Genomic DNA, 15,721 nt, shown 5'->3' on the forward strand with positions numbered 1-15,721 from the left:
GGAAAAAAACGTGAAAGTAATCCATGGTAATAATTGCTAAGAAAATAACAGATAACTATCTGTTATTTTCTTAGCAATTATTACCATCGATTACTTTCAGACCTTCTCTCTAGATGTGTTGGACCGCCACGTGACCAGCCCGCCTGCTGATGTACATGCTGTGGGTTAAAGGTGTTCGCAGGAAACACCCGAGATACAGAGCACCTTCAGAACACCCGGGACTGTTGCCACCATGCACGTGCACACATAGACATGAAAGGGGGCTTGAGCCCCTGCCCTTTTACCCGTCGCTAAAAAAAGTGCCCTCTCCAGACTGGAGAAAAAAAAAAGTCAACTGCCCCTAGCAGCCTAACGGTAAGGCCGACGGAAATGCCAGTGGATGTGTTGGATGCAGCTCAAAGTGAACTTTTCTCAGGTATCTAGTTTGTCTCCATACGACCTTCCTTGCCCGTGTTATTAAAGAAAAACGGGCGACAATGGCCACAAATCGGCGATCGAAAATCTGCGAAAGTGGCCGTTTTCAAGATGTTTTGGCCATTATCTCTGGAACGGAATGTCCAATCTGCTCAGTTCAAAGCTTGTTGGGTGCATGACTTCATTAAGCACGCAGTGATCGTTTTTGGGCCTAAAAGTATGGTAATTGTCCGTGAAACAAAATCCAAAAAGTGCCCTTTTGAAATTCCAGCCCCTGCCTCTCCAAATCCTTCTGCACGTCCCTGGTTGCCACAGACATAAGGTCAACCATTGAGGAATTCAGAAGCCTATCTTTGACAAGAGATGTGGTAGAAAGACAAAAGATAGGGTTGTTGAACAACAAGGTGCCTAATTGAGAGAATGACAGGTGTTGTTAACACATACTTTCAAGGAGGAAGGCACTCCAGCCAAGATGTAAATGTAGACTAGAATGTTAAAGCAGTTTAGGCACTGGGTTAGGCTCTATAGACCATATTCACACGGCGGCCATATTGGAATTTAACATTGAAAGTGCCGCCACCCGGGGTGGCTACTTTCATTGACTTCATAGAAACATGGGCGCTGTGTGAATATGGTCTATGGCAGTGGTTCTCAACCTTGTACAATGTACATAGCTAGGCTGAGGCAAAACTTGTCATTTTTCAGAGCCAGTGCAGTGCGTACTTGACAACACTGTACTGTAAAATTTGGAGTGCTCATTTAACTCAGAGAGCGTATAAGACTGGAAAGGTTCGATCTACACACTACACAAGTTAAATTAACACTCAGGATTTTACTGTGCTCACCAGGACCTAGTCAAGGTCCCTATCCCCCAGGCTAAAAGCAAAGCCAGACATCGGAAGCATTACTACCGAGCATTTCACAGCACTTTGTTTCAAATGTCTCATTTTGACCGGTTCAGCGCAGAGGTCCCACGGACATTAAACCGTCTGGCTTTGCCCAGACAAATGAAATTACCCCCAGCTTCTTGGTTCCTCTATTATAAACACACACACACACACACACACACACACACAGAGACACACGCACACTAAGCACACACACAACACCAGCAGCGTCCCCACTACAATACAATGGACCCATCCGTCACACTGTGGAATGGGAGTTGTGGACTCATCCATTAGTAGAATGGGTGTGCACAGTGACAGGCCTATCTTGCCTGTAATCCAGAGTTATGGCACACAGTGTGCCGGTGATACTGTTAAACGCTGCACTATATGCCAGCTGCTACCAGAAACCTCACGTCAGAGCGCGCTTCACAGCCAACACCTGATCGCTCACAATACACCCACATCACAAACGTTGTTTTGAACCGACTGGCAGCTTTTGGAAGGATACGATCATTGATTTGAGTGCATGGGGAAGCGAAGACTGGCAGCGGTGCAACATGTAGTACACCAGAGTACAGTTGGCTACTATTGTTTTATCGTCGCTGTTGGGCATAAACTTTATATCCCCATATTTCCTCTTTTTATGTTTTTATATTTTATACTTTGTCGCATGACAGTGTCGTGCAAAAGTAGCGAAAATAGCCAATCCACAAGCTCACAACACGTCACAGATGTGCTATTTTTGAAAGAAAATATAATAAATAAATAAAATGTATTATGTCCTCTGGCTTCATTTCACTGCTCTTGAAACTTTTTGCTTATAAAAGAGATGCCCAAAATAGGGACTCCAGGAAAGAGGCATGAAAGAAAAAGTGGTTAAGTCTCCATGGATCCGATTGGAACACTTCTTTTCCTTACATTTCCTGAAAAGTAAGGGTTTTGTACAAGGATTCCACCCGACAGCAACGATATGCACCACGACGGCAACTACTACCCTTACATCATCAAGCATTGGGAACAATGGTTAAAGCCAAGGTAAGAACCATATCAGCTTTGATAAGCTAGTGGAGAGACAGTAGTTATATACCTTTACACCACAGATAGCGCCAGGAAGTCAAGAGGGCCCAGATCAGCATAGAGGAATGCTCCAGCAATAACAACGCCACTCACTGAACTGGCCTCCGCTATCTTCCTCAAAGCCCACAAATGACATGTTTGAAGAAGTGAAAGGAGGGCGGTGATTGAGGAGAGAGGACGAACGAATTCGAGTGGAGGTTAGGCCGGTCACAATTATCGCAATTATTTGAGATAGTCGCAATTATTTGTGCATATTTGTCATAATCGTTTCCATGTTGAAAGATTTTCACACATTTTCAAATATTGAATAACATTTTTTAAATATGTCAATAATTTCTTTGTTTATTTCAGTTATTCGTCATATCTGCCTTGTACAATTTTTGATCACGACGCCTAAAAGGCTTCATATGTTCCAATGTTCAATGCCAAACACACGATTACATCGTTTTTCATTTTATTTGAGTGACAATGGCGATGGTGGGGGGGGGGGGGGGGTCAGGCGATTGTATGTGTATGTGTATGTATATGTACAGTATGTGTGTGTGGGGGGGGGGGTCTGCAAGAGAAACAAGACAGTAGAGAGAAGAAATTTAGTCTCCTAAGAAAATCTCTCATCTATTTGCAGTCGCTTTAAAAAATGCGACACTCCTTCTCCCAGTGTCCGGGCGCAGGCATGCAGAGCGGGGCTTTCTGCGACGGGCCATGGTCCTCTTTTGTGCAGCTCAGAAAGAGAGAGAAAGAGAGAGAGAGAAAGGAAGGAAGAAAGAAATACCTCATCCTTGACTATTTGATTAACAGCTGTCTCCCGTGCCAGAGGACCCCCCATCCACCCACCCTGCCCACCCAGCCCACCCCACTCACTACTGAAAGAGCAGGTCTCTGTCGCACACTTCTAGTGTTACTTCACAGATCACATCGGAGAGGGGAGAAGAAAGGGAAGTAATCCACCGAGACATCAGAGGGGAGGAGGAGGAGGAGGAGGAGGAGTAGTGGGAGGACTGAGAGAAGAAATGAAGAGAAAAGGTTGGTGGGGGGGTGTGCTGATCGACAGAGGAGCGATAGAGAGAGTTGGAGGAATCAGAAAATGGACAACCGTTGCAGGGAATGGGGCTTAAAAGGGAGGGAGATGAAACGAGGATCAAAACATCTTATTTATTCATTTATTCATTCTTTATATCATGGTTGGCTCTGATATCACGCTGCCATACCACCATAGATGTAAGGAGCAGCTATTTCAGGCCTTGTTTTGCCATTACACAGTAAAAATCTTCGGTGTTAATTTATCCATTTGCAACCGGTCCAGCTGGTTACATTGTGTTCACTGTCAGAGTAAAATGAACACTAAGGATTTTACATCGCGCTTCACCTTTTTCTTCACAGAGTCTTCAGACCCTATGAGGGTTGAATGACAGCTCTGATCTCGCAGCGGTGAACTCCAGAGGGAGGCCATGCTGCAAGAAGACCCCTGCCCTCCTTTTCCACTAGCTCCCCACTTCCTCTCCACAGGGACCAGCGGCCACTGTACTGTAACTTCCTGCTCGCCCATAAACAAACTATGCACTCGACTGAATTCAAGCTGAAAATCATCCTCTAGCACCACTCAGGAGAGGTCAAGGGGGCTCCCCCAGCCTGCTGTCTGTGGCAGCTATGTGCAGAGTCCCAGTTTGCCCCATGCTGCATACTAGCAACCTGATCATTATTAGCATTTTCACAGAGTGGCTCTGCAAGAAGGCTAGCTGTCTATGACAGGGTACAGTATGTTTGTCTGTGTGTCTGTCTGGACCAAATCTTGCAAACCAAACCGCTGGACTGATCAGCACCAAACAATCTTTTCTTCACATATTGTTTTATACTTCTTGAAATATTTAACTTAAATTTGATAGTGGGGCTGTGATCTGGCTCAAATATTGCCCAAATTTGGAGTCATAGACAGTGGCGGCCTTTGCTATGTTTCACCCGTTTCAATTGAAACGGGCCCCCAACCTCAGGCCCCCCCCCCAAAAAAATATTATTTGACTCGTATCGCATCCCAGTCCGGAGCTCGCCTCCGGCTGGCCGGCGTCTTTTATTTTTTTTATTTCATTAAGGCCGCCCCTGGTCATAGATACTGTACATCATAGACGAATGATGTCACATGAAGTCCGAGATCCACATTGGAGTCACACCATTTCTTTGTGGATCCCGAGAGCTACATCATTTCCTTTTTAAAAAACAAATATGGATGATTTCGGTGAAGCATCACCCGCAAGCATCGCCAATATCATGTCCTCTGGCTTCATTTCACTGCTCCACTCTCATCCCTCATTGAGATGGAATGAATAAGGAAAGCAAGAAAGGTCACATCAGTTCATCATATCATTCATCATCACATCATTTGGATAACAAAGTAATTGTATTTGCAAGGCACTATTTCTGTGCCATTCATTACAGAGTTCACTGGTAGGGGAAAAAAACAGCGTTGACTGTAGGAGCTGTACTGCAAAATACGGGTCTGTACGGGTAGGTCTTTACACTTTCTAAGTTATATAAGCACTCAGGATTTTCCAGTGTGGTGAGAGCTCTTTGTGACATGCTGTGAAGCAAAAATGACTGTATTTGTTTGCGTGTAAAAAGTGAATGTGTGCGTAAGTGTGTTTATCAGTGCCTGCCATCAAGGGCTGTAAGGAGGTTCTGTTCTCTTGTAAAAACAAACAGAAGCCACAACAAAGACGCTGATGGAGCTCAGTTGAAGCTACAACCTCGGGATAGCCTAAACACCATCACATTCAGAGTCTTATCTTCTATTAGCTATCTTTCGTTATCGTGTACTTCACCGCAGGCAATATATCTTCGAAAAACAAATGTGAATTCTCTGACATCATCCCAGCACACTCAAACTCAGACAGTACCAAGCCTATTGTTGTAAGAATGTGCGTCAGACAAATTCCTCTGCTTGCTTCGGTGCGACCGACTATGGTTGTGGAAGAACAAATCCGTAACGCATGATCATCACATTCCCTTCAACCCCCCCGTATACAAAAAATCCCTGTTTCAACACTTTGTCATTTTGTTCTTAAAAACTATAACCAAAAAAGCATTCTCATAGGCGTCTTGGGAATGCCTTTATTTGGCCACGTGGCGAGGGGAGCGATCTCAGCTATGTCCTGCAGAGCTGCAGCTCTTTGGGACGCGCAAGATATCGGCTTCAAAGCATGGGAGGAAATGCTGTGCCCTTCCTGTCGGAACCAAATGACGTGCCCTCCCCCAAAAAAAGAGAGAAAGAAAGAAAACATGCTCACAATTTTTTTTCTTTTTACAAGGCATCGACACACTTACCCACACATACATACACGTGTTCCATTATGTTAGAGATGCTGCGGGGGGTCTGACCATAACAACTCTGGTGCATTACATTCTTACTACATTCCCATGTCCTCAAGACAATGAGCCGTTTAATACGGGCTGGAGGAGGTGGTCCCCCACCCCCCGTTGTACTCTCTGACGGCAGCCCTTTCACACATACCTTCTCTTTTCACTTCTCTCTCATCTAAAAGCCTACTTAGCCACTTTGTCATCATCCTCCCCTCCATGTATACTCCTCCATCAGCCTCTACACCCTCATCTTCGTGCCCCCCTCCCCATCTGAAATACGTGCCGGTAGCGTCAGGAACAGGCCACATGCTGCTACCGGCACATTCCATTCTCTTTACCACGACAGCTTTACCATGGAGACAGACAGACAGTCAGGCAGGAAAGGAGGCCAGCAGCTAGTCTGCTAAACAGACGGTAAGAATAGTAAATACAATATCGTTTATCAGCACCGGTCTAGTTCATCATCACACAGTATCTGCCAGGTGCTGCAATATTTGTACGCTGAAAATATTTAGTTTTTCGAAGAGAATAAAAGAAACCTCTGGCAAATCTTCCATGAGCGCTATCGTCCTTTCTCTGAAAAGAAATTAAAATGTGTTATGCAGAGTCAGACAGATATACTAATATTGGGTAGCTGTCGAGGCTTGAAGAGAGAGAATTACTCCAAGTAAGGGCCTTAGAGTCTCTTTAGTGCGTGTAAATGAGAAAGGCTTGTGGGCACACAAGCGTACGTGGCATAGTCCTCGAGTCCAGACCTGCCCTGACTTGACTTCTTAATCTTCGGTTTCCTGCCCTCCCTTCCCCCGTATCTCATACAAAAACTTCACGCCACCCCGAATCCTCCCTTTCTCTGGATCACGCTACAAAAACGTTATCCCCCCTCCTTTGCCCTTAACCCCACCCACCCCTGCTGTTTCCACAGAGGCAGTGCACAAAAGCTGTGCTTGGCCTGGCCCCAAGCAACTGGGGCCCACATATACTTCCCAATCTGCAGATTAAATAGCGACAGCCTCTGAAGTCCTTCCAGAGGCTAATGGCTTTTGTTGCTGGGAATAATCCACACATCCTCTCCCACATCATGGGGGTCCTCTGGCCAGTCAGGCGGCCTGTACCCTCTCCCATCTCCCTCCCTCTCATCTCCATCTCAATCTGCAGCTCCAGTGTGCTTGAACTACCCCCTCCTTCCTTCATGTGGCGTGGGCTTGTGGTTAAGGTCTGAGGCCCTACAAGACCGAACCACCCGCATCGAGTAGGGGTGCGGTGAGTTGACACAGGGAGTTGAGACCCATGCAAAGTTAAATAGGGATTCGCTACAGGTGCTTTCTGTGGCCTTAATGAAGGCCCTAAATCTCATATGTCATCTGTTGCTAACTAGCGGTTCAGCAGCCAAGCTAGAGGTCCAAGCACTGCTGGGAGCTATCCTCATAAGGCAAAGAAAACATCCGTCAAGTGACAACCACAGGAGAACAGCCCCTCTGTGTCAGCACTTGACGGCCATTCAAAATAAATAAAGGAGCGAGAAAGGTTTTCAAAAGACGTTGGGAAATACCTCTTGTCCGTCAAAGAGGGGTCTGTGTCGAGGGTCCAGTTTTGTCACATATAAATATGCTAAGTTTATAACCAGCTCCAGACATTGACCCTCTTGTCACTTTGTGTCCGACTGTCCGTCACAATTTCACTGATCCAGACCCCTCTGAGCTATGACATCAGAGCTTCACGTAGACTGCATATTCAGTTATGACCTCATATCCTGTCTGGGAAACCAGAGAGGCAGAAAAGCTAAGGGAGGGGGTGTAAGAGAGAGTGAGAGAGAGAGAGTCTGTGGTTGGAGACAGACCACAAGACACTGGGACACTGTTCACTGACCACCCCAACAGACAGTTTACTTTATCAGCACAGAGTAAAAAAGACCAGACATTGTGGCTCTATACTTTGGTTCAATGTCCAATTTTAACTTCAGTCTTACAGTTGCTGGCCGGCTTTCAATCACATCTGACTAAAGCAGGCCAGCTGAAGTTCATTATACTGCAGACAAAAATACAAAACTTCATCCCAGAGAAAAAATATAGCTTAGCTTAAAAGAGAGAAAGGGGCGTTTTTTGTCTGCAAGTGAGTATGTGAGGCACTGACCTGTGGCATCCATTAATAACTTTCAAGCTGGTGTCCCTGTTTTGGGCATGTCAGAAGTGGAAATTGCTAAAACAACTTTAAAAAGTACAGATCTACAAGTTTACAACAGCTTATATAGATTGTCTTTGGAAATGTTTAAAACATTTTGATAACAGGGTATGGCGATATTCTTGAAACATACCTTTTCATTTATTGTCAGGGTTATTGCAAAAAAACGTTCTTCCGCAATGTGTTTGTAAATGTGTCAAGTAACACACACATTAATATAAATCCCTTAGGGGAACTTGTGACCGCTGCTGAAAGTTAGGGTACCCACAACTTCATTAGCTTGTGTGGGGTCAAACTAGGGGTTTTCATGATTCTGGATCAATTGCAAGCACTTGTTTTGCACCAAACAACCACACCCACTTTTCCCTCTGGTTACAAACCCATTTCTTGTGTGAAAGTATACAGTATATTTGCTGGGTGCAAATTAAAACGTAGGTTTATTTGTTTATTTCACTTTCGCGAATACCACAAGATACTCCACTATGTCAAATGCCTCAGGATGTCAACAAGGGGCCTGGTACCTAAGAGCCGTGGTGAGGAGTGGGTGCTGGTGTGGAGGTCAATGAAAGGGTCAGTGCAGGAGTGTAGCAGGGCTGGGGTGGCCCTCAGGTGGGTATAGCGGGGTCTGGGTGGGTGTGGGGGTAAAAGGAGAGCTGGAAGTCCAGGAAGTCCCGTCTCCAGATTTGAAAAGCTCCAGACTCTGGGACTGAGCTGGGCCATCAGGTGTGTGGGTCAAGGCCTATTCATACTCGACGTAAGACCCTTAAGTAAGCATAAGGAACGGAGGGGGAGACCAAAAAGGGGAGGGGGGATGGGGGGTTTGTCCGTCGATTATGTCATCCGTCAGGTTGAGCTCTGAGCTCAACCTGATGTACCTGACGTACGTTCACTGCTTCCCTCTGGAGGATGAATAGCCTCTTGGCCCTAATCACGCATAAGAAACGTCTCAAACTATGAATGCACTGAATGCACTGACGTAAAGAACGTACCAGTTCCTCACCCTTGACGTACGTCAATCCCCATCTCCGTCTAGTATGTACGCCACTTAAGATGGGCTCCTCAGTGTGGATACAGTGGAGATACATGGCCCCTTATGGGCCCGGAGTTCACTGTAGAGACGTCGGAACCTACATGTACCATGTATACTGGGTGTCTAGGCAGGGATGGTGTAGACTAGAGTGTGGCGGGGGTAGGGTTCACCTTTGCTTATTGCAAAAGTATTTTTTCTGGAGCTTTCTAACAGCGAGCGGGAGGTGAACTACCCATGATGCCCTGGGCTCCAGTTTTCCCATTATGATGCTACTCTAACCGACCCCCAGGGCCATAAGGGACCATTTCCCTGCTGCTATCTGACAGACAAGCATTGCTTTCCGCATACTCAGACTCAGTGTATTTGTTCTGGAGCTTTTTAACTTTGCAAATGGGAACAGCCCCTGACTTTCTGGGCCATAATGATCAGTTACTTTGTGGGGACCCCTGGTAATATTACTGGTCTTAGAAAAATATGAAACAACCAGATACCGACTCTCCTGTGAGACATGGGGATATATCTGTCTACCTGACACACAGCCATGCACCACATGGAGGTCTTACAAACACCACCACCGGGGCGGGGACCAACTATCCTCGCTACCCATGTCCGCCCATTTGTGCCTATCTTGGGCATAGAAGCCAGCATGATCTGCCTGGAGGTCCACTAGGGACCAGCGAGGCTATCCAGTGAGCCAGACTGACATCCCTGTTGGCCTAATGGTAGCAATGAACCACATGGAGGTCTTAGAACCACCAAAACCAGGGACAGACTCGCCCCACGCTCTCTAACCGCCTATTGAGCACTCCTCCTGGCCTCCTAAGTGCACCACTATACAACCTTGACGGGAGTCATGGGACATGTCTGAGCCAGCTGTTGGAGATTTTTTCACTTCAGACATGGGAAAGGTGAGAAGGCCAGGGCTTTCTTGGCCTCTATAACTTTGCTTCTCTGTGCTCCATTGTGTCCAGCGAGCCATCTCCACACCCTCCAGGCCGATGAGGAGCCATGTCTCTCCACTGTATCCCCACTGAAGAGCCCATCTTTCCCTTACACCTGATGGCCATGCTTTTCAAATCCATATTCTGTATGTACATTATTTATTTATTTATATTTATTTTGAGTCATTAGCACACATTTTTTAGCTGGACATAAAGCAAATTTGGAAATTCGGCACTCTGTAATACCCCTCGAAAACACTTAAATTAACAAAATTTGCCAACAATGTTGGATTAAGGTTTTTGGAAATATCACCTAGTCTATGAGAGACATAATGGAAACCAGTAAACACAACAGCCATGGAGAGGAAAGAGGCATAAGAGAATACTCAGAGGGGAAATAGCAGAGAGTGTCAGGCAGTCAGGAGATGCTGAATGGGTGGGAGGTCAACAGAGAGGGGGGGGTAGAAGGGTGAGAGGTGGCGGCGGGGTAGGGTGGGGGGTTGAGGTTGTAGAATCTGTCAGCCTGTGGCTTTGCTCCAAAGCATCACCCTTCTTCACTCTGCAAGAGTGAAGAACGAACACACACACACACACACACACACACACACACACACACACACACACACACACACACACACACACACACACACACACACACACACACACACACACACACACACACACACACACACACACACACACACACACACACACACACACACACACACACACACACACACAGCTAGTGTGAGGCAGTGAGCTTGTAGACCACCTGAAACCACTGCTGGTAAACAACATAACACAGTGGGCTATTGACTGTGTGGGAGAGGCTGTGCCCAGCCTGAGGGGTTTAGCCTGCTCTCGCATCAGGAGGGTCAGGTCTTTGGGGTTAGGGGGTTTTGGGGTCAGTGGAGTTGGGAAACGGGATGAGGTGAGAACATGCCGAGTTTCACAGTTGAGGAAAGGAACAGAGGGGGTTGGGGGTCTGAAATGGGATGAAAGAGAGGACAGAGTTTTGGAGAGATGGGCGAAGGGCGGCAGGAGGGAAAAGATAGAAAAAAGTGATGTAAAGAGAGGAGGAAATACAAATATTTTGGGGTTTAATGCCTTGCTCAAGGGCACCACAGTGGTGATACCAATGTCATCAAACCTCCAGTTACAGTACAGATGAATGCAACAGTCTTTCGGTCCAAGGGAATGAACCGGCAGCCTCCATGTTATTGGTTAACGCCTCTACACGTAGCTCTCGGCCAACAAGTATCGAGGATCAATTTTAAACAGAGGGTTCATGGTCAGGGCAGAGTGGTGCAGGGTGGGCAATTAGAACAGAGTTAAAGAGTGTGGAGGAGGTTACAGTTGAACTCTTGCATTTGGTGCATAACAGAATTCTACTCCGCTACACTTCCACCGAGGAGGCTGAGGCAGGGAGAGACAGAGTGATGTGAGATGTGTGATGTGAAGGATGACAGCGATGGCAGCTTGACAGCAGCCCAAACATTCCACCACATAAATGTGTCACTATATCCAACCCAATGCCCAACTTCACAGCCAATCCTCCGTCCGCCCTTCCTCTACAGACCCGGGCACAATTACCGTACCTGGCCATGCCAAGGCTGGAGAATCCTGCTGGGACAATGAGAACGTCGAGGCGGGGGAAGGGGTGAACACCCAGGACAGCGTGGGCCGCGACCAAACACCGAGGTAGCAGGGAGAGGACCCCCATCTGGGAAAAAGAAATAAATGCACAGCACAGCGTTATATTTTTATGGCTCTCCAATGTATTTTTTCATTAATAAACTGCAGACTGGCTTTACCATCCTGCCCAGATGCAATTGAAAACGAGCCAGCTGGCTAAGAATGATCTATTGTACTTCTATTCAAATAAAAAATTACAGAGTGAAGGTATCCCCACGAGAGCCTTCTACCTGGGCCTTCTGTAGCAGACAGTCTGGGGCAAACACACGGTGTGGCACCACTCGTTGGGACCACGCAGACGGCTCCGTGAATCGGCAAGGATAGTCGCCATGGGAACAGGAGACGCTCTCATCAACCGTGTCTGGGAAACAGCCCACAGAGTGCCCCTCCAGCTCAAAGTCACAGAACACCGAGCTTGAGCCTGTCTGGTCTCCGCTGTGCACAGCAGGTAACGAAAAAAATAGAAATGGGAAGGAACATTTAAACCAAGGTTAATAAAAGAAGAATTAATACATTTTAAAAAGGATATACAGGGCTATAGGCAGGAACCCAATATAGCACAATGTGTCCTGTCTCCGTGCAGGGCATGGAAACGACAGCAGTGGAAATGCGGAATATATACGTCACAAGGGCAAACAGCAGAGAGCCCAAAAATATTGGAGGCGCAGACATTCAATCTCATTGACTCTAAAAATCCAATATCCAGCATTAACTCCATCGCCAGTATAAGAGCCCGTTCCAGGGGTTCAGAGCTGGTTCCAAGTTTCCTTCCAGCCATTCACTGAAAATAAAGGCTGTCCTTGTAGCTGGAGATGCCTGGGGCCGGCAGCAGGCTACGGCTGGGCTGCTCCTGGAGGAAAACCATGAGGGGAGGAGTGGGACGATTACTGGAAACCCAGAGGAAGACCTGCCAGGCTGCTGGGCAGTGGAGAGGGAGACCCCAGCCCAACCTAGCCCTGCCCATAGCCACACACCAGTCCAGGCAAACTCCAGTCCACCCTTAGCCCTGGGAGCTAGTGTCCTGGGCCGCACGCTATATCCTGCATCTGGGCTACTTTATTTTATTGCTTTGTACCACAAGCAGGATGTTGGCATCATGTTATGCTGTTATGCACACTGTCCTGTCAAGAGGGGTTTGTGCCACACAAAACAAAAGTTACTGAGGCCCTTGATTAAGTGCTACCCACTGCCCCTACAGTAATTCACCTGCTCCATTTCTGGCATTGTGAAAGGGAACGTTCTGCCATAGGCGGCTGCAGGGCCAGCCTTGGGTTAAGGACACACTGGAGAGAGGCGGCAGCCTTACGAGAAGAACAGAGGAAACGAACACAGGAAAAATAATAAAATACCTGCCAGTCTGGAGAGTAGAGCACTTTATTACTTCACTGGTGGAGCTCCCAGCTCCAGCCGCAGGCCCGGCCACAGTCTCTGACCCAGGCCCAGCTCTGGCCGTCTCCCCACACTCCATTTTGCCACTCAGCCAACTCTCAACGGCAGTGGTAAATTCTGCTGTGGCCTGGCGCCAATGGCCCACTGCCAAGGTAAAGGTGGAGGCGGGCATGGGCATAGTGACGTAGTAGTCCCAGATTAAGAGACCTGTGGATGGGAGAAGGGAGGAAAGGAAGTGGAAAAAGAAAAGTGAGAAAAACTTTGCTCAGAGTGAAAAAAAAAACTAACAAACAAAAACCATACACTTCTGTAACACACTGGCATGCCAGAATACATCTGCAGAGAATATTTAATCACAGAGTGTTAATTATTCTAGACGGGCATGCGGGCAAATGACTTACCTGTGTCATCTTCCTCAGTGGGCATGGCCTGATTCTCCCCACTCATCAGAACCACACACTCACTGGGGGCCCGGACCCTCGCATGCCACGTTGACATGGCAACAGGCGGCTCCTGGCATGCGAAGAGGGCTCGGTTGTTGATGGGGGACCCCGCAGTGTAAACACACACCCTGGACGGCCAAACAAGGGTAAACTTACTATAAACAACTTTCAGTGCTCAAGCGATGAACAAATAAACGCTCACACATGCATGCACACAGAAAATGAACACTGACAGCTTAATAAAAAAACGTTTTTCCTTTGTGGATAATAAAGACATCTAATATCAAAATGTACTTTTGATAATTTAATTAATATTCCACACATGGTGCATCATAGCCCCATTACGAACCTCTCCCTCGACTATACAGCTCTGAGATGAGGTCCCATTGTAATGGCTACCGGCAGTGGTAGAACACCGGCAAAGGGTCTGTGGATTACCTGTTTCGCCACATCGTATTCAAAAACTAAAAGGTAATCCCCTAAACCTACAGATGTTTGAGGATTTTCCGGCAAGTAAACTTTTTAGGACGGAGTTGAAAATAAGCGTTTAAATCGCTTATTTAGTCAGCCTGTGGCCATGTTTGCCATTCAACCCGGAAGAACCCGCTACGTCAGGTGCCAGTACTGCTCCCGGTTCGGCTACAATGGGAAAACATGGCCACAGGCTGGCCAGAGGCGATTTAAGCGCCAATACAGTGGGACCTCATCTCGGAGCTGTATAGCGGAGGGAGAGGTTCGTAACGGGGCTAGGTGCATCATAGCATTAAAAGCTTTCAGCATTACATTTTTTCAATTTGACCTACACACTTTACATTTTCAGCACGGACTGGTAAGTGGTAAGCCAATTGGTTAGCCTTAAAACATGATAAATTATCATACCATTTGCTTGTTTGTGCGGTTTTACTCATTTCCTTCCTGACCCACCTGTTGTCCTGATCTCTGGTCCATGAGACAGAGCCTCCCTCCGGCCTCGTTTCATAGCAGATCCTCAGGGCTCGGGGGAAGTCCTGAGGTGTCCCCGCCCCACTCTTCCTCACCTGCAGACTCCAGCGGTCCGTATGGAACCGCAGGGTACCCCCACCCTGGGAAGCAGGGGCTCGGCTACACTGGGAGAACAGCCGATGCTGCTCCCTCCATCGACCAGAAGGGATGGAGACCAGTTTCTGAATCAGGGCTGCCGATTGGCCCGCCGAGCCGAGCCCCGACCCCTGACATTTGACCTCCTCTACGAGGCTGGACATGGCTGGCACAGAGATGACGTCTAACGCCTCGACCTTTGACACGGCGAGGTCACAGCAGTCCAGCACCAAGGTGAAGTCACCGTCACCGGTGCTCTCCCAGGATGCATTGGTGTGCGGAATGGCAGACTGTGGCACATTGTGAGCCTTGCCGACGTCAGACGGAGGCTGACATTTTGTTCCAGTCTCTTCGCTGTTCCATGTTTTTGCTCCTCCCTCCTCTGCGGTTCCAGCCACCACACCACATCCAACCCTCACCTCATCCTTCGTATCATCCTGTAATGCAGCCGCAGCCTCATCCTTAAATTTGGCACCGGCTTCACCCACATCTCCAGTAACGCACAGAGCCTCTGCTGGAGTCTCGTCAGTCTCTCCTTCTCCATCTCCTTCTCCATCCACGATTTCAGTTCTTCTCCCAGGCCTAGCCGATGCTCCAGTACCAGGAACAGGTTCCAGGAACAGAACGATACTGCCACCGATGACCTTTCTGTGGAGGTGAATGGTCATGTCCAGTACATAGTGTTTGACCAATATGTGGCTGGTGTTGGCTCTGAGTGGAAGGTCATCTTTATCCGGGCTGAGGTCCACATCAGGCTCCATGTCACACTGATAGGGTAAAAGCTAAAGTTAGCTAATGACAGTCGATCCTAGAGCACAAGACCATGAGTAAAATATGGCTTTATCTGACATGACTTTAATGGAAAACACACTTCTACGCTGTACTAAAGGCACAAACTCTTGTGTGTACACAGTATATAATTCTAGCCTTCAAACTGGACCATCACTGCTTATCTTATATAGCCTTCTCTTCAGACCAAAGAAGCTCAGTCTGAGTGTGTGTTATGGCAGTGCAGTGTGAAGGAGCCAAATCTCTCGTGTCCGTATGCTCAGTGTAAACTCTAGCTTAAGTGTCAAACTCCATTTGTTGACACATTCCTCCGGAGCGCACAAACAGGAAAACAAGTTTCACAATCCCATTTTCACAAGTGTTTATGAAGAGGTAGTACCGACACGCCTCATAGCGCACTGCCCGGAACAGCTAACTGCATGCAGTATCCTTATATTAAAAGGTCTG

General features: G+C 47.4%; 1 protein-coding gene across 1 annotated transcript in view; it reads right to left on the reverse strand.

Annotated features, from left to right (window-relative positions):
• The window catches only part of aopep (aminopeptidase O (putative)), a 109,019-nt gene that overhangs the window by 91,061 nt on the left and 2,237 nt on the right, over positions 1 to 15,721 (reverse strand). Inside the window, exons 2-6 of the mRNA XM_080433332.1 lie at positions 14,333 to 15,252; positions 13,367 to 13,536; positions 12,926 to 13,172; positions 11,807 to 12,011; positions 11,480 to 11,604 (exon numbers count right to left, since the gene is read on the reverse strand). Coding sequence (XP_080289458.1) covers positions 11,480 to 11,604; positions 11,807 to 12,011; positions 12,926 to 13,172; positions 13,367 to 13,536; positions 14,333 to 15,246 — 1,661 coding nt within the window. The 5' untranslated portion in view covers positions 15,247 to 15,252. The remainder of the gene's footprint in view (positions 1 to 11,479; positions 11,605 to 11,806; positions 12,012 to 12,925; positions 13,173 to 13,366; positions 13,537 to 14,332; positions 15,253 to 15,721) is intronic.

Source organism: Gymnoscopelus braueri, assembly GCF_963280865.1.
Source record: "Gymnoscopelus braueri genome assembly, chromosome: 7".
NCBI classification, from domain to species: domain Eukaryota; kingdom Metazoa; phylum Chordata; class Actinopteri; order Myctophiformes; family Myctophidae; genus Gymnoscopelus; species Gymnoscopelus braueri.